General features: G+C 55.4%; 2 protein-coding genes across 20 annotated transcripts; one reads left to right on the top strand and one right to left on the bottom strand.

The window, feature by feature from the left end:
• The first annotated feature begins 222 nt into the window (after positions 1–222).
• TMUB2 (transmembrane and ubiquitin like domain containing 2) lies at positions 223–5,277 on the top strand. Of its 4 annotated transcripts, none has more exons than XM_036450985.2 (3): positions 223–362; positions 3,337–3,906; positions 4,035–5,277. In XM_036450985.2, the coding sequence occupies exons 2-3, from the start codon at positions 3,362–3,364 to the stop codon at positions 4,396–4,398; spliced, it is 909 nt and encodes a 302-aa protein (XP_036306878.1). In that variant the 5' UTR covers positions 223–362; positions 3,337–3,361; the 3' UTR covers positions 4,399–5,277. The 4 variants fall into 4 exon arrangements, with proteins under 4 accessions (XP_036306878.1, XP_036306877.1, XP_036306876.1 ...); XM_036450984.2 differs by having other exon boundaries at positions 262–416; XM_036450983.2 differs by lacking the exon at positions 223–362 and adding an exon at positions 529–1,008.
• Positions 5,278–5,359: 82 nt separating this feature from the next.
• On the bottom strand, positions 5,360–12,932 carry ATXN7L3 (ataxin 7 like 3). 16 transcript variants are annotated; one of them, XM_036450964.2, is made up of 13 exons: positions 12,653–12,932; positions 11,202–11,312; positions 10,772–10,904; positions 10,437–10,608; positions 10,153–10,250; positions 9,945–10,015; positions 9,601–9,667; positions 9,365–9,450; positions 8,976–9,044; positions 8,662–8,723; positions 8,361–8,432; positions 8,110–8,267; positions 5,360–8,017 (listed from the first exon to the last, which is right to left on the bottom strand). In XM_036450964.2, the coding sequence occupies exons 2-13, from the start codon at positions 11,250–11,252 to the stop codon at positions 7,869–7,871; spliced, it is 1,188 nt and encodes a 395-aa protein (XP_036306857.1). In that variant the 5' UTR covers positions 11,253–11,312; positions 12,653–12,932; the 3' UTR covers positions 5,360–7,868. The 16 variants fall into 16 exon arrangements, with proteins under 16 accessions (XP_036306857.1, XP_036306860.1, XP_036306863.1 ...); XM_036450967.2 differs by having other exon boundaries at positions 9,601–9,646; XM_036450970.2 differs by having other exon boundaries at positions 9,365–9,393; positions 12,653–12,929.
• Between the last annotated feature and the right edge of the window lie 69 nt (positions 12,933–13,001).

Raw genomic sequence — 13,001 nt, 5'->3', positions numbered from 1 at the left:
GGGAAGTTCCGCCCAACGGTGCCAGCCAGCTCAACCTTCCAGACTCGGAACCACGCCCCCTACAAGCACCGCCCCCAACTTCCTCCTGACCCCACCCCTCAGCTCAGGGCTCCTCGGGCCCCGCCCACTGGGAGGGCCGAGATCCCGCTAACGACTCCGCCTCTCCTTCCGCTGAGAAACCTGTCCCTTTTAAAGAATACGCTTATGCCAGCCCGCCTTACGTAGAGTTTGCGTCATCAGTGCAAGGCGAGGAGGCGGGACTTCCTGTCTCTGGTTCTAACAGCTTCCGGGAGAAGCCGGAAGAGACTGGACCCTGGACAGAATCGGGGGTAGCCAGTCCCTTTCCCGGCCCCTACGGAAAGGTGAGTCCATCGGCCGTCCTAGAGAAGTCGAAATACTTGGTCTGGCCGTTTCAGGTGAGGTCCTCTTTCCTTATCCGGGCATAGTACCGGTCCGATCCCTTCTTAATTTCCCATGACTCCCCGCGTACACAAGCCCCGCCCCCAGCCCCCCGGCCCCGCCCCGGAGTTTGAGGGGTGTGGAAGGTTTGTGACCCACTCACCCGACTTTACCCCTCACCGGCGGGGAGACGTGGGCTCGGGCTCGGCGGCTGGGGCCGGGAGACCTTTCGGCCCACGGAACCCTCTCCTGTGAGAACAGGACCGCCCAAACGCGGAGCCTTCGCTTCCAGGAAAGGCAGGGACGCCCCCTCTCCGCCCCGCCAGGGTCGCTCACAGGCTGAGGAGAGAGAAGGCTCTGAGGCAGAAGCCCTGGGGTCTTGCCCGGCCCCCAGCCCACGAAAGTTTCCTGTGTCAGTGCCTTTTTAGCCTCCTCGCCACAGTTTCCTTTTCTGTAAATCGGTGTTAATGACATTAATCTTCTCACCATCAGGGGTTAGTCGTGTGATAATTACTACCATTTATTTATTGAACAGTTGCAATCCGCCAGGCACTCTGCTAAGTATTTTGCTTTGATATTTTCCCGTCATCTTTAAAACAACTTTATGAGGTAGGTACTGTTTTTAGCAGGGCAATAATGGGATCAGGTTTTTTAAAATAACCCTCACCTGAGGACATATTTTTATTGATTTTTAGAGAGAGAGGAAGGGAAAGAGAAAGAAACATCGAGAGGAACATTGATGGGTTGCCTCCCCTATGCGCCCCAACCAGAGATCGAACCTGCAACCTAGTTATCTGCCCTGACCGGGAATCGAACCCACAACTTTTTGGTGTATGGGACAACGCTCCAACCAACTGAGCCACCCAGCCAGGGCAGGTAGGTACTGTTTTTAATCCCATTTTACTTATGAGAAAGCTGACGTTCTGAGAAAATTGTCTGAAATTACATAGCTAGTAGGGGGCAAGACGAGGATTATAAATTAGTGGTCTTTTTCCCAGACTCCAGAGCTTATATATAAATAAGAATGTGGTAACTGGGCAGATGTTGATACATTCCACACATATTTTTTGAGCAACTCCTATGACATGCTGGGCACTACAGCACATAGATAAATACATGTGATCCTGTCGTGCAGGAGTCTAGCCGAGAGAGATGGACAGATAGATGCATATGAGTTTTATAGTTGCTGTGAGAAGAGTCTGGTAAGGATAGCCATTAGGCTGGATTTGCCCAGGGACAACGGTGAAAGCAGCAGATTCTCCAAGGGAAAGAGTAGGTCCTCCAAGGAGCAAGTCGTGATCCTTGCCTTTCTAAGAAACTGCTGAGGGAGAACCAGACAATATGAAGAGAGATGGAGGTATGGATTGTGACAGCTATTTTGGGAGTTTTCCAAATCTGTTCTACTCTGGTAGTGGTTTTTTAAGTTGTGAGCCTATAGTGATCCAATAGGGTGGTATGTCTGATGTCTGTCCTATTATACTTTGCTCCACAGAGCTTGCCAGAAAAGCTTCATAGACGCAGACACAATGCCTGCTGTATAGTGTTTGCTGATAACCTTTATAGGGCCAGCAGGGTTTTCTGACTTTCTTGTCCCTTCGGGAGATCTATGGAGGAAGGGAGAGAAAGAGAGAGAGAGAGAGAGGAGAGAGAGAGAGGGGGGGGGAGAGAGGGGAGAGAGAGTGAGAGTGAGAGAGAGAGAGAGAGAGGGAGAGAGAGAGAGAGAAAGAGAAAGGGAGGGAGAGAGAGAGAGAGAGAGAGAAACATCAATGACGAGAGAATCATCGATCTGCTGCCTCCTACATACTCTTACTGGGTATCAAGCCCAAAACCTGGACATGTGTCCTGACCCCGACCACCTGATTCCTGGGTTGACACTCAGCCACTGAGCCATATTGGTTGGGCTGAATCTGCTTTTGATGATAAATTGATTTTCTTTGACTCTTCATGTCTAGACCGTGAGATAGGTTCTTTTCCTTCCTTTTTTTTGAGATGGGATATTAAATGAGACAGTCTGGCAAGAGTGGTTGCAGTATGCCTCCAAAGGGGCTCCAAAATAAAATACCGGCTATTTGATCTCTCTGGGGTCACCTTGGAGGCTCTTCAAAGAGGCACAGTTGCTTGACTAAATGATAGACGTCTTAGAGAAACTCAGGGCTCAAAGAAGCAAGTGTTTTCCCCAGCTGCCAAAAAAGCAACAAGCAATTGCAACAGCAACACAGCTGTAAGCTTTTCCTTATGATCCATGTTCATTGGGTGGTTGGATTGTGAGAGAGGAAGGGTATGGAATTCGAGTTTCACAATGGAGATAAAGGGTAAGTCCTTAGCTTTAGGTTGGGCGTTCAGAGTTAGGAAGGTTTTCCCCTTCTGCAGGACAATGAACTCCATTTTGAAGCTAAACTAGAAACCAGATTACCCACTAGCCAGTTTGGCTCAGTGGATGGAGTGTGAGCCTGCGGACCAAAGGGTCCTGAGTTCGATTCCAGTCAAGGGCTCGTACGTTGGTTGTAGGCTCCTCCCTGGCCTGGGGCCTGATTCGGGCACATGCAGGAGGTTTCCAATTCATGTTTCTCTCGAATCGGTTTCTTTCCCTTTCATCAACTCGCTCTAAAAATTAGTGGAGCCGATACCGGTTTGGCCCAGTGGATAGAGCGATAGCCTGCGGACTGAAAGGTCCCAGGTTCAATTCCGGTCAAGGGCATGTACCTTGGTTGCGGGCACGTCCCTGGTAGGGGTTGTGCAGGAGGCAGCTGGTCGATGTTTCTCTCATTGATGTTTCTATCTCTCCCTCTCTCTTCCTCTCTGTGGAAAATCAACAAAATATATATATTTTTTAAAATCAGTGGAAAAATATCCTTGGATGAGGATTTAAAAAAATGAAAAGAAACCTGGCTGCAACCCCATAGGCCCTGCTGATGTTATCCCTCTTTGTTCCTGCAGTGTGGACCCTGTCAGCAGCCAGGCCATGGGACTCTCTGATGTCACCCTTATTGAAGGTGTGGGTAATGAGGTGACTGTGGTGGCAGGTGTGGTGGTGCTGATTCTAGCCTTGGTCCTAGCTTGGCTTTCTACCTACGTAGCAGACAGCAGTAGCAATCAGCTCTTAAACACTATTGTGTCAGCTGGCGACACATCCGTCCTCCACCTGGGGCACGTGGACCATCATCTGGTGGCGGCCCAAGGCACCCCAGAGCCAAATGAACTCCCCCATCCATCAGATGGTAATGATGAGAAGGCTGAAGAGGCTGGAGAAGGTGGCAGAGACTCTGCAGGGGATTCTGGAGCTGGAGGTGGCATTGAGCCCAGCCTTGAGCATCTCCTTGACATCCGAGGCCTGCCCAAAAGACAAGTGGACCCAGAGAGCAGCGGCCCAGAAGCCCCCCCGAGATCTGAGGATAGCACCTGCCTGCCTCCCAGCCCTGGCCTCATCAATGTGCGGCTCAAATTCCTCAATGACACGGAGGAGCTGGCTGTGGCCAGGCCAGAAGATACTGTGGGCACACTAAAGAGGTGAGTGAGCTGAAAGTGGGAGACTTAATAAGCCATGTCCCCAATTTCCCCCCATTTGCCCTGCTTTGTTGGTTCAGACCTGTTTGTCTTCTCATTCTTGCTTCTCTCCTTCTCTTTCACCTTAACAGTAAATACTTCCCTGGACAAGAGAGCCAGATGAAACTGATCTACCAGGGCCGCCTCCTGCAGGACCCAGGCCGCACACTGCGCTCCCTGAACATTACCGACAACTGTGTGATTCACTGCCACCACTCACCTCCAGGGTCAGCTGTTCCAGGCCCCTCAGCCTCCCTGGCCTCCTCAGTCACTGAGCCCCCCAGCCTCAGCATCAGTGTGGGCAGCCTCATGGTGCCCGTGTTTGTGGTGCTGTTGGGTGTGGTCTGGTACTTCCGTATCAATTACCGCCAGTTCTTCACAGCACCTGCCACTGTCTCCCTGGTTGGGGTCACTGTCTTCTTCAGCTTCCTAGTATTTGGGATGTATGGACGATAAGGACATAGGGAGGAAAATGAAAGGCATGGTCTTCCTCCTCATAGCCTCCCCCTTTCCTGGCCATAGCTGGGCCAATGGCCTGGGAGGGAGGGAGGGAAAGGATATGGTGGGTTCTCTTCCATAGGACAGAGGAGGCTGGTATGGGGCCTCCCCTTCATGTCCACAAGGGTATAGACATCCCCTCTGTGCAAGCACAACTCAGGTAGAAACGAGGATGTCATCTTCCTTCTTTTTAGGGTCCTGAGTTCAGAGCCACCCTGGTGGCCCAGCTCAGTGGGGAGCCTGGGCTCTGAGGATTTTCTCCTGTGACCCTAGCTCTTCCCACTGTCCTGCATGTTTGCTCCTCAGCGTTCAGGCGGCCTGCCGGGGCAGTGTAGCATGGCCCCAGCATAATCCTGTAGGGAGCCTGGAGTATCTTTCAGTTCCTTAGTGGAATAGCCATCTTTTGACTGAAATCACACAGGCAGGAATGAAGGTTGTCAGCTTGTCCTATAGGCACCGAGCTGCCCTCTCCCTTCTCCCTCTACCTCTGTAGCAGGAATAGAGTGTTCTCCATGTTCTGGACAGTTTCCAGTGTTCTTTTTTTCAAAGCACTTTGCTTGCATTCTTTTTTTTTTTTTTAGTCCTTTATAGAGCTCTGTCAGGAAGGGGATTGGGGCACAAAGCCAAGCCCCCACCATTGGGGGAGGCCAGGCCACAGCTGCTGCTACCCTAGGCCTAAGGCTGTAAGCAAGAAACGGCTCTGGCTCTCAGCCAGTGACCAGCACTGCCCAGCTCCAAGGAGCTCTGGGTATGGAGCACTGTGCCCCAGGCCCTTGTCTCAGGGGCTGTTGGATGGAGGGCCAGTGTCTGTGACTGAATAAAGTTCCATTTTGTGGCTATGGAGCTTCCTTCTGTGACATTCAGAGAATGGCTTTGCTCTGCCTCCAGCAACATGGTAATGAGGGTGGGTAGGCCCAGCTACCAACGGGAGATGCAGTTTATTTACACCAGCAGCCATGAGGGGCAGGGGAAATACACAGCGTTTACAAAGTTAGCTACCTGTACAAGATGGATTACATATGCAAAAATAAAAATCTCAAGACCACAGGACAGCGTGAGCCCCTCCCCCCTCCCCCAATGACCCCAGCATGCGGTAATGCCAGGCGGGTGGCCCCTGGGCATGCGGGGGGGAGTGATGCATGGAAGGAAAAGCCACCGGCCATGGAAATTAGTACAGAACCCCCCACACACACTCAGACACATGATAGGATACAGGGTGGACGACACCTAGCCAGGGTGGGAAGGATGGGAATTGAAACCCACACAGCCTGCTGTTAGAGGGAGGGGACTGGGGAGCTCGTAGCCCCTGTTCAACTACATGGTAGGGGGGCATACTCTCCTGGGAAGGAATGGGATCGGGATTTGTTCTCTCGGGGTCCCCGTCGGACCAAGCCCATCTCTTACCCAGCTTGGGCAGAGGGCTCTGCCCTGAGGGTGGCCTGAGGAACAAAAGGGAAGTGGATGTGGACAAACCCGTTCCCAAACTACTTCCCACTTCTCTCTCCTCCAACCAGAAGGGGAGAATGGGAGAGGCCAGAGGGGAAAGGGTATATTAGGGCCTGAACTGCAGCTGCCTCTCCGAAGGGAGAATGGCCCCTGGCCTTCCTCCCTTCACCTTCAACCTACTTCCAGAACGTCATTTGGAAGCAGGCTGGAGGCTGGCTGAAATCCTCCTTTACCTCTGGCTTCCCCTTCAAGGGAGAAGACTGGGGGCGGGAAATGGGGGATGGGGGTAGGGTGTCAAGAACAGAGGAGCCCAGGCCCCAGAATTTATTCTAACTCCTGACAAAATTTGTTTGGCTTCTTGAAAAATAATCACAATTCTTGAGTTAAAAACAAATTTGCAACCAGGCATCTGCCACAAGTAGAACCATCCCAGGGGGAGGTTGGGGTTCCAGACGGGGTACTGCAGCCCCATCTATGTTGCTCCCTTAACCCTCTAGGATCCCTAACCCAAATCAGTCCAACAAGTCCTGGGTACGAGCTACCCAATGTGGGATAACTCCTCCTGGGAGGAGGGCAGGGGACACATCCAGCAAATGCCAGAGAACTTGGCTTAGGGTCAACTCCACCCGTGTCAGTCAGCTCTGCTCCCAGCCCAGTCTCATTCCTCCAACTCGGCTCCCGGGAGTGAAGGTGCCTGCATGGAGGTGGGATTGCACATCTCTTTAGGATGTAGACCAGGCAGGTGGGCACACTGGCATGACAGTCCACAGAAGGGCAATGCCTAGACATGATATCCCTTCCCCTCTACTGATAATCCAGAGCACAGATTACCCTCTTCCCACCCCACTCCTAGCAAAGGGGAAGAGGTAAAGATCAGGATTTTCCTCAGAGCCCCAAACCACAAGTACAGAATAAATAACTTAAAAGCGGCTAAGGAAGGGGAGACAGGGCAGGCTTTGGAGGCAGGAGCATGGAGAGAGGAACTGAAGCTGGTCAAGGTGAAAGGGGGGGTAGCAAGCAGCAGTTGGGAACATGGGCTGCCCTGGAAGGCCAATGGGGCAGGGTAGGCAGGAGGAACATGGGGCCACCCCAGGAGGGTGAGGCTGACCCCTTCCTGGGGCAGGGAATGAGGTAAGAAAACATTTCAAATAAAGCAGCACCGTTCCCTCTCACCTTGGGGCCCCACTCCTCACCAGCCCTGGATCAGGGAGAGAAGGCAGGGGGAGTCATTTTGATACACAACTCCCTCCCCCTCCCTCCCCTTGCCCAGTCTTTGAAGCTGTAGAGGCTGGAGGCCCTTTCCTGGCACCCAACAACAAAAGGACAGCTCCTGCTGCTGAGGAGGCCCACGGGGACTGAGGGGAAAGGGCTGCCCCTGCGAGGGGCAGGGAAGGCAGCGGCAGTTCTGGATGCCTACCTCAGCAGACAGCTCACTGTGCCTGCCTACCCCTGGGATTTGGGGCATTTGGTAGGATTCTGCACACAGACAGGACATGCCCAGCCCTGCCCCTCAGCTCCAAGCACCGGACCCATTCACATTGCTGAGGGCAGCTGGGGGCGGCCCCCTCCAGGCTCAGCTTCTAACCCACAGCCTCCCAGGAAGCCACAATGCTCCTCGGCAGGGCTTAGTCCAGTTCCTGGGTTGGGGGGCAGGCAGTGCCCTGGCAGAGTGCCCAGGTCAGGCCCCTGGCCTAGCTGGACATCCAGTAACTCACAGAATAAATATGAAAACCGCCGCCCCACCAAACTTATGTCCAAGGCATAGTATGTCCAGGTCCGAGTCCTGCATGCCGAGGGGCCGTACTCCTCGCAGAGGATCCCGACACCCCCCAGGGGCGCATAACTGGATCCTCTGCCTGCCTGGCCCACCAAGCTTCCCAAGCCCAGACCCCCATCAGCCGTCCATGTGCCAGGCTATGCCACCTGGGTGGGGGTCGGGAGAGAGGGCTCTGCTTAGCCAAAGGCTATCCCTTGCACCCAAGTCAGTTGATGTCATCGTAGATGCTGGGCGTTGGGGGTGCCGGTGGCTTTGGCTTTTTCTTCTTGTTAGAGCCCAGGCCGGAGGCAGTCCCTACCAGGCTCAGGTGGGATTTCTTTTTCTTGGTTTTCCGTGACTCAGAGCTGTTGGTACCTGAAGAGAAAGAGGCACAAGGAATGAGGGCACGGTTGTGGCAGGACACAAGATGCCCCACTCCTTTGTTTGGACCCAGCGGGATCACCTACCTAGACCCCATCCCTGATTCTCACTCGTCTTGGAGGAGCCTGAATCAGAGGGTGAGAGATCCGAGGAGCCATCCCACTGCAGCCGGCTGATCAGGGCCTGGCTGTCAGTCATGTCAAAGCTGTCATTATCCAGAGAACTCTCGACCTCTGGAAGGACACTGGAAAGGGGATGGGCCAGAGAAGAACTTTACAGACAACAATTATCATCCTAACCTTTCAAAACCCACAACCCCTCTCGGAGGGTCACTTACGCGGAGGGTCCAAGGAAGTAAATCCGCACAGCTCGCCGCTGCTCATCGGTGTGCTGGGGGCAGCGCAGGGACCTGGTGGGGAGAGAATGATCAGACCCTGACAAGGCAGGAAGGGTCTAAGTGAGGCCCCTCCCCGCAGCAGAGGTGGGAGGGATGGACAATAGGGGAGGGATGAACAGAGAGCCCCCAGATTGTGGCCTAAGGCCTGCTCATTAGAGGAGGGGAGGAGAAGGGTACTCCCAACCCATGCCCAGGGTGAGTGCAGGAGGGCCCCTGGCCCCTTTCTAGGCTCGGAGCTCACCTTGTGCACATCTTCTTGGTGTGTTCAGAGATCACCCCACATTGCTGGAAGAGGAACATAAGCTGAAAGGAGGGATGGAGGAAAACCTACTCTAGACACTAGATGTTTTCTTCGGTGGGAATGCTAGCCAGCACATGCAGAAATGGCACAAGGTGTCCGGAGCAGACGGTCCCGACCACCATTGGCCAGGAAACCCAATTCCAGAGAAAGAACTACATGGCCCTGATTGCTATGTCGCCAGCTTTCTCCAGGGCCTTGACCACTGCCTGTGGCTCAGCCCACTCCCAACGGCCTCCCCTTCCCTGGTTCCTCACCGTGGTGAGCAGGCTACGCAGCTCCTCCGGTCCCAAGGTCTCATAGCTGATCCCAGTTGAGCTGTTATACTGGGGAGAACCAGAGGTACAGGTTAGAGAAGCAGCAGCCGAAGAAAAGAGAGTGGGGATGGGGTGCAGTCCAGTCCCTCTCAACCTTTTCTAAGTAAGGAGGGCTTAAGACTTCCCAGCAGCTTTTCAATGATTCCTTCCATCCCACCTGCACATGGTGAGGGGCCGGGGCCCAGAAAGAACATAAATATGCAAGATCTAAATACCCCATTGAGTGCTTCTGGCTGTCAGCATTCTGATCCCCACTTGTCTAAATCCCACCCAACCCACAACAAGGAAAATGAGAGGGAACCTAAGAGGGGCAGCCCCTACTCACTCACCTTAAAAGGATCCGAATTGCTAAGTTCCCCTGAAGAAGAAAAAAGAAGGGGAAGGGTGTTTGATGCAGAGGTACAGACAGAGAACCCTGAAAATAACCAGAGAGGAAGTGGGGGTGACAGAAGGATCACAGGCCCTCCCTCGACACCCGTCCCCCAAGCCTCCCACCTCCCACCCTCCAGCAATGAATCCCAGAAAACACAGCTAGAATCACTACAATTACTACAGCCCCACTTACCATTTTTGTGTTTTAAAGACTTGGATCTTCGAGGGGAATTGGGGTTCTGGAATGGGAGATACCATAGCTTTGGGGAAAGGGTAACGATAAGGGGGAGCCGAGAACCCAGGGAAGGAAAAAAGATTTGACAAAGAAACATCCTCAAATTTCTACTCTTTCTACCCACTCCCACCCCCATCCTCCCAAAGCCTCTGTGCCCTCCTGCCCACCAGACACCCTCATCCCAGAACCCAGAGGTACCCAATGACCTCAGACTCGAGTCAAGATACCCGAGGGCTCCCTGCCCAAAGGGGAGGGTATCTGTCCTTTGCCCAAATTTCCCTCATGCTTGCCCCGGCTCTCACCTTGTCTGATTTTCTCTTCTTGGCTGTGTAGGACAAAAGGATAAAGGGCAGGGTCACTTTAAGTTCCCAATCTAAGGGCACCGAAAGAAAAGTACAAAACTACATTCTCTGCCCTCATTCATGATAACAAAATGTAGTTTTGTTACCCAATTCCCCCTGGCCCACCTTACCCCCAATGCCCTCCAAGTTTCCCCAGATCCCCAAACACCTTTTTTCTCTGAGCCATAGGACCAGTCGTTGTCATTGATGTCATCGTTATCCTCTTGGTCACTCTCAGACTTGTTCATGCTGTTGCTATTGGCAATCCTGACAAAGGCAGACAGAGAAAGGCCAAGGCTGCCACCTCTCTCTTACCCCCCTATAGCGGAACATCTGGGGCCAAGCATGACCCACCCACCCTCTGTACCCTACAAAGGCCCCCAAGAGACTACACCATGTGATAAGCTGCAAATGATGAGCAGCTCCGGTTTTACCCGGAGGAGAAGCCCTCACCGGCGGTTGGCGATTCGGCTGCTGTTCCGACCCATTCCTAGGCACTTCTCCAGATGGGGAGCAAAGCGGGAAGCGGCGATGCTGCGGCTGCAATTGGGGCAAACACACTCCTTGCTCTTCCACTGGTTGAAAACCTGTCCAAAGATGTCCAACCCCGGCTGGTCCACGATCTCTGGGGACAGGAGAGGCGTGGCGATCAGGGTGGGCATTCCCACCCGTGGCCTCTTCCGACTCCCTGCCTGAGCTCACAGGAGCTCCAGGCTCTACGTGTGACATGATCTCCAGAGGAACCTCCGAGCACTACCAGGACCGCTCTCTTCAACCCCGAAGCTCACCAAAATCCTTCATGCTATCAGGATCCGTGTCGTCCAGGAAGAAGTAGCCACACTTGACAGCCCGGTGTACCTCAAAGCAGAATCCCAAACAAGAATCCTCGACCAGGTCAGCGTATATCTCCTGAGCGATGGCCTGGGTGTAGGGGAGAACATCCACAATCACGGGAGTCACGGCCCCGTGGACTGAAAGCAACTCTCACCAACCAAATCTCCTGCCAGTTGGGCCTGGCCAAAAATAATGCTTTCTTTGCCATTTCTCCCTTCTTGACTTTGCCTTCTTTCTTCTGGATCCTTGGGCCTTTTCAGCTGGCCCTATTCCATTTAAGGAACAAGGCTGGCTACCCAAATTCCTCTTTGGTTTGGATGTCAGACATAACGACGTAGAGACATCGAGAGAAAGAACCAGAGGCACACGTGGGGGAGCCCTCACCTCTAGTTTGCTGTTATCCAGGCCAGACAAAGACATTTCCTCCATTTTCATTTGTAAACTCTTGTGGAGACGGCGCTCTGACTGCTCATAGCACAGCGGGCGGCAACACGGCTGCACACATGGGAGTGGGGGTGTTGGTATGAGTCCAAGGCACCTCTGAACACAGCCACCTCCCCTCCATACCTCGATGCCCAGAGCTTAATCCTGGCATCAGGATATACCCTCCCTAAGGCCTAGGCTAAGTCTGGATGGTCCTTCAAGGCCTGAAACCCAAATACGGCCTAGTCCTTCCCAGGCCTTAACTCAGGCCCTGGCTCTGCTGCTAATCAGAGTCTGGGTCTATAGGAGGCAGCAGCTCACCCCAGGTCCCCAAAACTCAAAACCCTCTTTGATACCCATGGTGCAATGCAGCAGGGGGAGGAGAAGGAACTCTAAGGCCCCATAGGGTGTGGCAAAGAACTGCACAGACTCCTAAATACACTCCCCCCTCCCCAGGCTCTCCTTAAGAGTCACCTCTGCTTTCAGCCAGGATGTCCACTTGGGGGGGTACTGCTACCAGAAGTAGGAATGGCCCTAAGACCCTACAACCTTCACCCCAATGACTTCCCTTGAAATAAGCCTTCCACTGTAGGAGGGAAGCAAAGTCCACCGAACCCTGGAGCTAAAAGGGGCATTTCTCGTCACCATGAGCAAGAGGGGGCAGAGCCCGGTGGGATGACATGCCAGGAGTGGGCACTCCCCTTACCTGTTCTTCTTTTAGATAACCACCCTCCCGCCCTCAGGATCTGCCCGGAAGTCTCTCCAACAGCCCCAAAGTCCAGGAATTCCCACCAAAGGATTCAGAAACAGTGCCCACAGTGCGGGGCCCCTCGGAACGGTGGGTGCGAGTGGAAGGAGCAGCCGGCCTGGAGCGGGGTGGGGACTGACAAATGAGCCAGGGGCACTTGGGAGGGTCGGGGGCCGGGCCTCGGCTCGTCCCCCGTCCCTGCGGCACTGCTGCTGCATCATACCGGCTGGGGGAGGAGAGCCGCGCCGCCGGAGGGCCGGCGCCGGCCCGGGACAGCCCGACCCTCGGAGAGCGGACCGAGCGGGGCGCCTCCCGGCCCCTCTCCTCTCCCCGCCGCCGGCAGCCCCGGCCGGCCGGGGAGAGGACTCCGGGAGGGTGTCTCTATTGTCCCGGGGGCTGGGGCCTGGCTTCCTAACAAAGGCCCCGCGCCCCCTCCCCGGCCGGCCCTGCCCCGCCCCGCCCAAGGGGGACCCAGCCAGGGGGAGAGCAGGGGCCCCCGGCCGGGCCGGGACGCCGGGGGAAGCCGGGCGTTTCCGCGTCGGCCCGGGGGGAGGGGAAGGGGCGCTGACCCAGACCTGGGGGGGAGGGGGCCCAAGCCCCGCCTCGGACCCCGCCCCCCGCCTCCCGCAGGCCCCTCCCCCGTCCGTCTCCGTCCCGTACTTACCCCGCCCGGGGGGCCGCGCCGGGGCCCGGCGGCCTCTCAGGGCCGCGTCCTCCGGCGACGGCGGCGGCGGCGGCTGCTCCGGAGCCCCATGTCCGTCGGTCCGTCCTCGCCTCTCCCCGGGGCCCAGGGCCCGGGGCCGGAGGGTCGGGCCGCCCCCCCGCCTCGCCGCCTCACCGGGCGGCCATGGCCCCTTCCCCTCCCTTCTCGTCCCGTCGCCGCCTCCTCCTCCTCCTCCTCCTCACCTCACCCCGCCCGCGCGCACTCCGCGCGCCGTCCGCGCGGCCCTCCCCCCGCCCCCCACTCCAGCCCGCCTCTCCCGGGCGGGGGGTGCGGCGCGGGCCCGGAGCGC

Source organism: Pipistrellus kuhlii, unplaced genomic scaffold (assembly GCF_014108245.1).
Source record: "Pipistrellus kuhlii isolate mPipKuh1 unplaced genomic scaffold, mPipKuh1.p scaffold_m20_p_22, whole genome shotgun sequence".
Lineage (NCBI taxonomy): Eukaryota > Metazoa > Chordata > Mammalia > Chiroptera > Vespertilionidae > Pipistrellus > Pipistrellus kuhlii.
Note: the sequence above shows the minus strand (reverse complement) of the source record. Positions and strands in the feature narration are given on the sequence as shown.